The sequence below is a fragment of the Psammomys obesus genome, unplaced genomic scaffold (assembly GCF_907164565.1).
Source record: "Psammomys obesus unplaced genomic scaffold, mPsaObe1.curated_primary_1811, whole genome shotgun sequence".
NCBI classification, from domain to species: Eukaryota; Metazoa; Chordata; class Mammalia; order Rodentia; family Muridae; genus Psammomys; species Psammomys obesus.
The window spans coordinates 5,035,527-5,047,971 of NW_026591086.1; the positions used below are offsets into that span (position 1 = coordinate 5,035,527).

The window sequence follows — 12,445 nt, forward strand, 5'->3', positions numbered from 1 at the left end:
ACCTATATGTTTTATACATCGTAAATGGGTCACAGACCTAAATGTAAAAGCTGAAAGGCACTAAAAATAAGTCTTCGTCACTTTGAATTCAGCAAAAATTTTAGAAGACACCCAAAAACATAATCCATAATAGAATAGAAAAAAACAAACCATGAGAATTAAGAACTGCTTTCAGGGCCTGGAGAGATGGCTCAGAAGTTAAGCACCCTAGCTGCCCTTGCACAAGTCTCAGATTGTGTTCAAAATACCTACATGATAACTAGTTCACAAGGGGTTCAGCGCTGTCCTCTTGCCTCTGAGGGCATGAGACACACACATGGTGCCTAGAGAGACATGCAGGCAAACATTCATATGCATTTAACAGCGAAAACAAACCCTGCTTTTCTGCTGAGATGACTCGGGGTAACGGTGCTTGCAGTCTACACTTACAGACTAAATTTGATCCCTGGGATTCGCATAGTAGGAAAGAACCCATTCCCATAGCTTGTCCTTGGACATGCATCTGTCCACTATGACACACACACAGAGAGAGGGAAAGAGGGAGAGAGAGAAATAAAATGTAACAAAATCACCTTTTAGGTACCATCCACCTTTATAAAGGCCTAAGGCAAATATAAAAACATTCCTCTGTGGATTTTCTCATTTTATGTCTAAATATTTTTTTTTATGCTCCTGAGACGGACATAGTATATATTACAAAGTAGATACCCTCATCCTATTCTGACCTTTCCAGGCATGTCTCCTCTTCTCTCAAATAAAAAATGTGATAAAATTATGAGCATGAAGACACTTTTCAAAAGACCCCATTAGGAATGACCAGGAACGAGCCCCATATTGAGATAATGTACTTTACGAAGCACACCCTGTAAAGGTCTTATATCTAGACTAGGAACTCAGAGCACACAAACATAAACTGGGTGGCATTGTTTTCTGTTTCTCAGGTTTTGTGTGAATGACTTCTGCTTGCATGTATGTATGTGTTTGTATGTATGTGCACCATGTGGATGATGAACCCTCTAAGGCAAGAAGAGGGCATTGGATTTCTTTGCTACTGGGATCACAGATAGCTATGATCCACCATGTAGGTGCCAGGAGTTGAACCCATGTCCTCTGGAAGAGCCACAAAGACTCTTAATGGCTGAGCCAAAACTCTAGTTCCTCCTGCCCCCCCCCCCCCACACACACACACATAGTGTCTCCTATAATCCAGGCTGGCCTGGAACCCAATATAGCTGAGATGCCTTTGAATTCCTGATCCTTCTTCCTCTTTTCAAGGCTGCTCTTATCACAGGTGTGCCCCACCACACCCCACTTATCTCAAATTGATAAACATGAAAACCCAGTTTTTGTTCAGTTAATGGATGTGAAAACATGGGTGAAATAATTACGACCCAAGCTCCTGGTATTTTGGAAAGTATTTTTTGCAAACATGTCCCAGATCTTAAATATCCTATCCTGTAAAGTCTCTAGGACTGTACACTAATAGTTTTTATACTGAGACGGGGAAGCTTATTATCCCAACATTTACTTGCAAAATAAAGAAATCAACAACAGGAATGGCCAAGGAGCATACACCCAAGTGAGGCTATGCAGACAAGAAGCTTCTGTTTACAGAAAATACTTGAAAGTCAGCCACCAGCATACACCTGTAATCCCAGCGCTTGGAAGACAGAGAAGCAAGCAAATCATGAGTTCAAGACTACCCTTTGTCTCAAAACAAAATCTTTTTTTTTTTCTTGGTTTGTTTTTGTTTTTCGAGTCAGGGTTTCTCTGTGTAGCCTTGGCTGTCAAAACTACTTTGTAGACCAGACTGGCCTCAAACCCACAGTGATTGCCTGTCTCTGCCTCCCAAGTGCTGGGATAAAAGGTGTGCACTGCCATTACTAGCAAAGCAAAAGCTCAACATGGGAATCTGCTCAAAATGTCAGGGGGAGAAATAGCAAGGCATTAAGCTCATACTGGATGGCTCCAGTTCTTATAGAAAAACAAACATAAGAAGGTGAGTGAACGCCCTCTCTGCTTACGTACCTTTTAACCATCCAAAGAATAGAGTTTACGCACATTTGTCATTAACTCAGCACACGTGTGCATAAAGAGTCTGGCCTTGTAACAGGGCGCGTAGGATCTGCCTTTGCAAGGGATGAATGGTGAGTTCTTTTCCAGAGAGGCTGGTGCATTCCAAACACCAGTTGTCTATCTCTGCTCCACATTCAGTGCAGTGTCGCATCGAATAGGGTATTACCCTGGATATAGCACACTTTAGAATTAGCCTTCACTTGATCTGGCATGGGTTTTTATGGTTCTCTCCTAGATCAGAAACCTGGCTCTCCTGTCTATTTACTAACCAAAACATCTAACAACAGCTGATCAAGATTTAACTACTGCCCCCTAGTGGGAAATTACCCAAATAACCTGTTGCTGATCCTATTTCTTAGTCTTTCTATACCAGTTTAATTAACTTTCTGCTTGAGGAATTCTTTGTAGAATTCAAAGTTTTGTGGTTGTCCATGTAACAAGCAAGGTGTTATGGGGGGGGGGGGAGTTTTATCTTAACTTTAAATCCATAAAGTCTCTAATTCAAACAGAGACCTACTGGGTCACACAGCCTAATACCATTCAGAAATACTGAAACCCAGCATTTGAGAACACCTCCAGGCTCACTGGACATCTCACCTAATAGTTCAATGCAATGTTTTTATTCACAGGTACATATAAAATGAAGTAGGATCAACTGCAAAGACTTAAGAATGTTGTGTAAAAAACTTGTCACACAGCTTCAATTCTCCATTTGACAGATCGACACCTGAAATGGGTTCTCAAATAGTCAAGAAAATTGGTAAGATTCATTATTTAGACACACTTAATTTCAGGGTGGGGGAAGGACAGGGACTCCACCAGTAGCTATAGAACCTGCTCTGTGGTCTAGGCTGGTCTTGAACTCAAGAGATTAGCCTGCCTCTCTCTCCTGTGGTGGCACTAAAGGTGTTTGCCACCACACCAGACCTTTTTTACATCTAGTGTGTGTGAAAAGAGTGGATATGTGGGTGTGGAGGTGACTTCTCTCACCTAGGTTCCTGGGATTGAACTCAGATCACTAGGTTTGGCTCTAAGTGCCTTGATCCACTGAGCCATCCTGCTACTGGCCCAGTGAGCAATCAATTCTGTGATGGTGTCAGGAAGAGATAGTGCAAATTTATTTCTATCTGAAATCATAGGGGGCAGAAAAGTAGATACTCCTAAATAATTAAATGGTCTAAGTTTCACTAGACATGCTTTTGCCAGCGCTGCTTAGCCTCACATAGAATTTCCTAAAATCACACCAACACAATAAATGTGACTGTGTTTGCATTTCTCTAGGGCTGATGGGATGGTCAGGGGTGGCAGTGCCTGCTGAGCAAGCCCAGTGAACTGCGGTTTGATTGCTAGAATCCATGGTGGAAGGAGAACCAATTTCTGCAAGCTGTCCTCTACCTCCACACGCATGCACCATACACACACATAATAATAAAACATGACAAAGCACCACCATGTGTTAAGATTTAGGGGTTAAAAAAAAAAACCTTAATTTTAACAAAAACATTCATAATTTTTTTTTTAAATTCTGAGGGATATACAACTTAATACCAAGGAGTTAGTTGTTATGTCAGTGTATAATAGGTCTATAAATTAGCTATTCTTAACTGCCCAGCCACCAAGTGAAAACTGACTTAACAGGACTAGAGCTCTCCCATACTAGCACTTCAAAAACATGGCAAGAGGCTAAACTATGTGTACTGGTAGCAAGAGATTAGGAAAATACAACCAAGTTGACAAGACTAAGTTTATTCTACAATTTTTATTAATAAAAAGTTGACCATATAAAATGAGTGGCTGGGCTTATAGTTTGCTACACCAAAGAAATAAAAAAAAAAAAAACAAAAACACTTAAGATAATATTACAATAGCTTATAATAGCATTCCTGACAGGCATTTTAAGTTTGGCAGTTGTTTCTTTTGACTATATAAAACTAACCCTTAGAGTGATGGATGAGAGTCATAAAAACTACCATTTGATTAAAAAAAAAAAAAAAAAAAAAGGAACTGTTTGGTGGTTCAAAGCCAAACAAACCATAGGGAAGCCACCATCCCAAAAGATCTTCAAAGATAACCAATCAAAGCTCAGTACCTCTGACCCTTCTGGATGGACAACTCCCACTTGCAAGCCAATGGAATAAATATACGCAGACTAAGAATGCACCCAGTTTCCAAATAAATTAGTAAAAGTGCCATTAAGAATCATCAGACATATCATCATTGTTTAAATACAAATTCAAATTTAACTTCAAAAGATACAGTAACTTTATTACATAAAATTTCTTCTGTGTGCTAAAAATGTTAATGTACAAGACATAATATTTGTGTAAGTGTAGAGGGAAGTGTGGTGGAGCTGTTTAATCATTTTTCATTACTTGAGAACAATAGGCAGTGGAAAATATATAAGCACACAGAGTCCTCTAAATTCAACATTGTTGTATCACTGTTCAACCAAAATATACTACCATTCTCATATAAATGCCTCCTCATTCATCTTTTAAAAATAAAGTCCATTCTCTCTCCATAAAGCTTCCTGCAGGACTGACCAAGGTCCACCCCATGCTAACTGGGGCACTCTCCATCTTTGGCTAGGGCCTCAGCAGTGGGACAATGTGGGGTACGCACATCTGGTGCTTATACAGCTGTTGCAGTCCATACAGGCACTGTACCTTTAAAAGCTTGTCCCGAATATACCTTTGGAAAGCCAAAACAAAGACGTATCTATGGCAAAGTACAATTCATTCTGATTCCACAGCAATCAGTACAGAGCAGCTCTTTAGTGCAGCACCGGGCTTCATCTACCAAGTTACTTCCAGATGGAATTCCACTCTACTGCGCCTGGACAGCGAGGACAGTCAGCTTGTCTGCTTGGTATTTCCTAAGGCAAGAAATTAAGCACTGGAAGACTTCAGAGTGAAGCTCTACAGCCGTGGCTCTCATTTACAGCAGCTTGGTTAACAGATGAGTTTAAGCACAAAAACAGAACTCTCCAGCATGTCTAGACTGAACCCTTAACAATAATGTATGTTCAGCACATGGGTGAACAGAACCATGGCCCTCTCTGAGGATCCACGGAAAAGAACACTTGATAAAAAATAGCTCACAAAAAAACCCAAGACAATAGAAACCCATTTCATTTCATTGCACCCAGGGATATGACACAAAATAGTTTTAAAGAGGTAGATGAAAAAAAGAAAACCAGATTCTCCATTCTTTGTCACTTTTATTCAGTAGTAGGTTTGTTTTTTTTTCCTTATTTTCAGTGCCAGACATGGCAAGGAGTGATTACAGCAAACTGTTATTAAAACATTTGTTCGCAACACATACCCCCGTTACCACTGACCCCAAACTGACTCATTTTGTGTGCTTTCGTTCTTCCTTTTTTTAATATGCCACCACCAAGACCAGGTGGAAAGGGCAAGGGTAAGAGATGGAGGGGAAGAGTCCAGGAGGCCAGAGAGGAGGAATGCTACAAGCCACAGTAAGAATGAGCTGTATTTAATTTAAAAAAGAGGGGAGGGGTATACCCCACAAATGATACAGTAATGAGGATACACAAATCCCATAGCATGACTGAAGGCGTTCACTGTGTTTGACGTCATCACAATGGAAGGCATAAAAAGTGGAGTACATCAATGCTGACACAGTCCAGTCCAGTCCACCAGGCAAGATGGTGCAAGAAGTCATTAAATTAAAAGTGCCCTTCCCTTCCCTAAATGGCTAGCAGACATGGAAAACAGCCTGGGATGCTTCCACACAGCTTTCTCCATGTGGCTATCAAATGTGTTGTTGAATGGCACACTGTCAAACACTGGAAAGGGGTGCCACAATGGACCGCTCTCTTATAGGTATGAATGCTAGATTCAACTATCTCACTAAGCAGGAAGTGGCTCCTCTGCAAGGACTGCCAGCCTAATTGACTTTGTCTTGAAATATGTACAGATTGTTTGTAGTCGCTACAGCAATGATGTTCTCCTTGGGGTGCCAGGCTGTATGAAGGATTTTCTTGTTGAAGTCTAGGCTGTCAACACTTATTTCATCTTTCTTTCGTTTGCCGCTTGCACAGACTTTGCGTGGCTTCAAAACTGTGCGAGGCTTATTGTTTTCTCGCGATGCTTCTAGGGTTATATCCCGCTTTGTGTTCCTGTCGAACATTCTGAAGAAATTATTGTAGGATCCAGTCATGACAACACTGTAAAGGTAGAACAAGCAGTCAAACACGTGTGACTTTACTGTAACAAATCAGTAACCATCCCGGCCCAGTACTCTAAAAGGAAGCAACTTCTCTATGCTTACTTGAGTTAAAGACAGAGAGGCTACCGAAAACAAACCCAAACCATTCATACCCTCCTCCCAAAACCAAATTTAAAAAACTGAACAAAGCTGATAGCATCCATGTACATTTCTCTTCCTGGTAGGAGTTAATTTTTTTATCTGTAGGCCAACAAAACTAGGGAGTGTCCAGAAGCATCAACCTACAGAACTCATTCTAACTCTACAAATAACAGTCTAACCTCCTCCATTTAAAAAAAAGAAGTGTTTCTAAGGAAGCAATGTTTCATGATGCAAATTATGACCTGTTTTACTTGCCAGATGATCTTTTGTTTTCTTTTTTTGAGGTGAGCTCTCATTATGCAGCCCAGACTGGCCTCAAAAAATCATAACCCGCCTGGCTCAACATTCCTACTTAAAGGAATTATATGCATGTATCTGTATGTCAAGTGCAGATAATGTTTCATGAATGGTTATAAAAGACCTGATCAAGAAAATAACATCTTCATTAAGAGAAAATTATCAAAACTGTGATATAAAACAAATTTTCCGTATTCTCGTGAAACCTACAATGGCTTCCAAAGTCACTACGTAGTGGAGGATGGCTTTGGGCTCCTGGCTCATTTTTCCTCCTCCTTCTAAATGCAGTTGTTATGGGTTCTGTGCCAACAGACCTATTTTCTGAAAACATCTTAAACACTTGCTCAACTTTCACTAAACCTCTTCAAAAGCAAATCTTGATATCCGAAACCTTTCCTATTTTACCCACCTTTCTCCACCAGCCAAATGGTCTCTATAGTGACGGGGTATAAGGCACACTAGGAACTGGTCAGCTAATGTATGTCATAAAGGATTATTCTCTATTCGGAATATCAATCCCTCAAAGAACTGATAATCTCAATTAAATTCAAATTGGTACATGTCCCTGACAAAAATGAAACTTTAAAAATGCTTCTTTAAATATAATCCACATTCCAGGGCTACACAAAGAAACCCTGTCTCTGGGGGGAAGAAAAAAAAAAAACAAAAAACAAATTAAGCTGGCACCCCCCAGCTTAATTGTAAGATTTGTACATAACCTATATTTAATGAGGAAATGCAATGCTCACACTGAGAAATTCTGTAAAATAACTATGCTATTGTATAACACAAAATGCACAAGTTATGGAAGACAAAAAAGACTGAAGGACTCTTCTAGAATAAAGAGAACAAAATATGAGACATGACACCAACAATAGGTCTTTCTTTGCTACCAAGGGATTGAGACCACCTGGTGGATCACCGACCAAAGCTGGCTCGGAGGCCATAGCTGTCCTGGACTTGCTTTGTAGACCAGGGAGGCCTCAAACTCACAGAGATCTGCCTGTGTCTTCCTCCCAAGTGCTGGGATTACAGGTGTGTGCCACCATGCCAGGTGATCATAAAGGGTTCTCAGTGTTGAAAATAACTTCCTTCATAATAGAAGGAACCGAGAACTGCCACACAGCTGACAATGGAGAAACTGGCTGGGCAACTTGCCACACTTACACTCCAGTATGTTCTCTTCACATCTGTCCTTCCTGGCTTCAAGATTAGCAGTGATATCACTGCAGGCCGATGAACAGTGTGGCCAGCCTAGTATTGGGCCTCATGTAAACTCAGGTAATTATAACTTACAAAGCAGATAAAAGGCAAGCATCCCAAGTTCCAGTGCTCTCTGTAACATCTAACGCCAAGGAATCTGAATCTATCAAGCTTTTTAAAACACAACTACTGCCAAACACAGCACCTCTAATTGCTTTAGAAATGGGCTAACGTAACTTGAGAATCATGCTGTTTTAACTGAAACAGCAAGCAGTAAGTGCTTGCAGTACCATACAAATCATCACTTCTGTGAAGTGAACGGAGCACTGACAAACAGGGAGGCACAACACTGCATCAAATATCTGCTACTGCCCGAACAGTTCTCCCAACAGTGGAGTAGCAACCAAACAAAAAAATCTATCCTGTTAACTAACTGCTGGCATTGGAGAGTTGCTACTTTGTTTTAAATGTTTCTGGAAAGTAGTCAGTGTCACTCAGGCTGGCCTCTGACTTCTAAGCTCAAACAAGCCTCTGGTCTCAAGCTGCCCAAGTAGGTGGGACTACAGGCACACACTGTACCTGACTAGCAATAAAGGAGAAGGGGAAAACAAGACTTTAAAATAATAATTTAAGACCTATCACTTCTTGCTCTAGATTTCTTTTGCTTTGGATTTACTCTGAAAATCAATGTTTAGTTTTTTGTCATTATGGCTCTATCCATTACTAGATTTATTTCACAAGTACCTGGAAGAAAAATGAAAGACTCATAACGTCTGTCAAAAAATTTAAGCCATATTTTTACGTAGTGTAACAAACAAGAGGGATGAAATAGCTAGTTTCTTTCCTTACCTGTCAGACCCATTCCAACAACATTCAAATTTGTCAAATATGCAGTCGTTTTCATACAGTGAGCAAAGTTTACTTCTGAGGTATTCATGTACCTATAGAAAAAATACATTCTCAGTTTACTTCATTTTACTCAAGACTAAAAATTCATATACTTAAAGAATGTGTATATAGAATCATACACATCTCTAATTGTACTTCTCTTAATCCTTACAAACTCTTACACAGGCATATTTTCCTGTGACACAACTGAGGAAAACTACCTTTCTGCGCATTGCAATGTACCCTGATAAGATGCACAGCCCTCCCCATAGGTTCACATATTTGAATGGTCCACAGTTGGTGTAGAACGGATATGGTGGTGTGGCCTTTTGGAAGAGGTAATGCCACCCAAGGGTGGGCTTTCAGGTTTCAAAAGCCCATGCCAGGACCTGTCTCTCTGTGCCTCTTGCTTGTGAATCATATAAAACTCTTCTCTAGCACCATGCCTGCCTGTCCACCAAGACCAGGCTGGCCTAGAACTCAGATCTGTCTGCCTCTGCCTGAGTGCTGGGATCACAGGCTCCACCCTGCTTAAATGCTTTCCTTTGTAAGCTGCTTTGGTATGTTGTCTCTTCACACCAATAATATAGTAACTGAGAAAACATCTAAGTCAAAAGGTATTTGAAAACGGCAGTTAAGAGACTAACAAAAGAACGTTTTAGCAGAATTTCATTTTCACTTCTCAGCATTCAGCCCACTACTACCGGTAAGAACGCTGCTTCCTTCCCCTTTAAGTACCAATTTCCTAGCACAAATTTGACTTTGGCCTATTATTTTCAGTTAAATATACAGTAAAGAAAGGCTTTGGCTTAGTGATAAAATGGTTTTTCTCAGCTGCCCATCCCAGTCTCCTCTTTTTCATTTACCCACATTATTCAATAAAAAGTGAATAGATGGCTAGTGGGCAATGCTTGGCCATAAAGCCTGATGAACCAAGTTTGATTCCCAAGATATACATAGTAGAGAGAGAGAACAGAATCCCACATGTGTGCTATGCATGTACATGGCACAGACACAGATAAATTAACTAAAATATGACTGTTGCTTTATATTATTCAATATAGAAAGCCAACAAACAGGTCTCTCTTTAGTAAGTAAATATGCTATTTAAAAGGCAGTCAAGAAGCATAGCACACTTCCACGGTGACGGTACTAACTACAAAGACATTCCTCAGTATTTGCGGAGACTGGAGGAAAAAGAAGTGTTATATATTAGCCATTCCCTTTTTGCTGGAAAGAAAAAATGACACCCACCAGTGGGTACCTTCTGTTTTATTTTATTTATGTTGCCCAGGTCTGCCTCAAACTTAGGGGCTCTAACTAACAAACTGTCTGCTTCATGTTTCAGAGTTCTGGGATTACATGTGTGAATCTGCACACTGAGACCTAAACTCACTGTAAATGTCCACTTCACTTGATATAAATTGATAGAAGTGACTGATTCCAGCCATGTCTATATGACATTAAGTAAAAACTTCTAACACCCAGGAATTTCAACTATCGTAGGGTTGGGACAGAACTGGTGAGAAGAAAAAGTAACATCAAAAATAGCCTCCAGTCCACAGAAACCAGCAAGATAACCATACAAATGCAACAGCTCTACCATGATGTGACTCTATTCTCAATTGTTAATCTGATTCTACAGGCAGAAGACCAACCAGTCAAGCAGCATTTAAGTCAGGCCCTAACTAACTTTCTGCACTGCACAATGGTGCAGCTTTCCTGGAACAAGAGAAGACCATGAAGCTAGTCTCGCTGCCAATGTATGGGGAAGACAATAAATGTAGCTCTAATTATTGTAGACAACAGTTGCTAACACTGTGAAAACAAAGCACTATTTCGCTCTGATTTTGTTTTCCTTGTTTTTTGTTTTCCAGACAGGGTATCTCTGTGTAGCCCTGGCTATCTATCCTCCAAACTCAGAGATCCGCCTGCCTCTGCCTCCTCAAGTGCTGGGATTAAAAACATTCACCACCGAGCTTGATTTGTTTTCAATGCAACATATTCGAGGTTTGGAAAGTGAAGAATCCTAAGAAGGTTTTGTGTGTGTGTGTGTGTGTGTGTGTGTGTGTGTGTGTGTGTCTAATTTTTCTGAACGCACTGCAAATTTCCTGAGTCTGCTCCAGAATAATCTGACTGCTTTCTAAACCCTGGTCCACAGGCCTGACTGCCTTGTTCTGTGCTGCACTTTGCCCCTCAGTCTGATCTGCCTCTGATGTCAGTTATGGGTTAAGGATAGAAGCTAGCTGATAGAGAGAATCCTGAACTTACATTCTGCACTGGAGAGGCAACTCCTAAAGCTATCTGCTGAGATTCCAGGCCGTTTTAAACTTGAGACACTCATCAGCAAAAGGGAGTAAGTCATGACTTGGTAGGTCAAATTTAATTAAGCTCTGCTTCACTATTACTCCACACTGTCCAGAGTGTGTCCTCTAAGTGTTCTCCCCAGCTCTGGTCCTGCCCACACTTCTCACTTCCACATACAAAGTAACACAATATTGAACTACATGAATAACAAAATAAAGTTTACATGCAACCCTGAACAGACAATATACACTCTACACAGGCAACAGTAACCCATTCACGGCTGAGAGAACAGCTAATGGTGACCTGTGTGCCACTCCAACAACCCTGTAAGAAGCAGCCGAACATACTTTCCACAGGTACACACTCTTCAAAAGAAACAAACTGCAAATACCTGGTATGTCTCCACGGGCCTGTTTTCCATATTCAAGTCCCAAATTTTGACTGACAAATAGTCTCTAGTCATCATATAGCGACCACTATGGCTGAATTTTACATCAGAAATAGAGGAGATGATTTCAGAAAAAAATGACCTGTTGCTGGGATCTTCAGGTTCTTCAAACACTGAAAACACAGGGAAAAGGTTTCATATGTGGGCTTGGATAAATCATTTTCTAAAATCACCATTCAAGAAAGGTAAAAATCACAGGCTAATCTAGAAAAATTAAAAACATTCTGCCAGCTTTGGGGACATGCTTCCTCACAGTCTTGAGAAAATGATGGATCACTACGAAGTGCAGAGCTCTGCAACAAGGCAGGGGTCTGACTGCACAGGGCTCTCACGGACTTTTGCTTCAGTGTACAACCTACCTCACTGTCTCTAGACTGTCACTCTGGAGACCACCACTTGCCCACCCAGCCACATTTCTAGGATTTTGTTAACTGGCACATATGTGAGTTCTGTAATGTAACCAAAGCCAAGAAAATAATTTTTACAACCCCACCACCCCTTTTTCTGTAAAAGTAAATTTATTTACTTTTATCTTATGTGTATGGTATGTATACATGTGCACGTATGTAAGTACACCATGTGTGAGCAGTGTCTGAGGGTGGCAGAAAAAGGTGTTGGATCCCCTGGAACTGAAGCCACCTACAGCTGTGAGCTGCCACGCTCTTCTTAGCTGCTTAGCCATCTATCTCGCCAGCCTCACCCATTTTAAAGCTAGTGTTTTCCCAAAATTTTATAAGGACAAAAATCCTTTCCTGGGGGAGAGGGGGAACCTTCCTGGTAAGTTCAAAAGGTTAAAGAGTGAGGACTAAGAAGGGAAGAAAGGAAGGAAGCTTTGTATCCAATGCTGGAGAGCTCACCTGCACCCCTATCCCCAACAGACACTCCCCCGTGCTT

At 40.8% G+C, this 12,445-nt stretch overlaps 1 protein-coding gene across 1 annotated transcript in view; it reads right to left on the reverse strand.

Annotated features, from left to right (window-relative positions):
* Nucleotides 1-8,753: 8,753 nt before the first annotated feature.
* Nucleotides 8,754-12,445, reverse strand: part of Ppp2r2a (protein phosphatase 2 regulatory subunit Balpha) — a 52,787-nt gene continuing 49,095 nt past the window's right edge. Inside the window, exons 8-9 of the mRNA XM_055609745.1 lie at nt 11,495-11,664; nt 8,754-8,849 (exon numbers count right to left, since the gene is read on the reverse strand). Of these exons, the coding sequence (XP_055465720.1) occupies nt 8,754-8,849; nt 11,495-11,664 (266 nt within the window). The remainder of the gene's footprint in view (nt 8,850-11,494; nt 11,665-12,445) is intronic.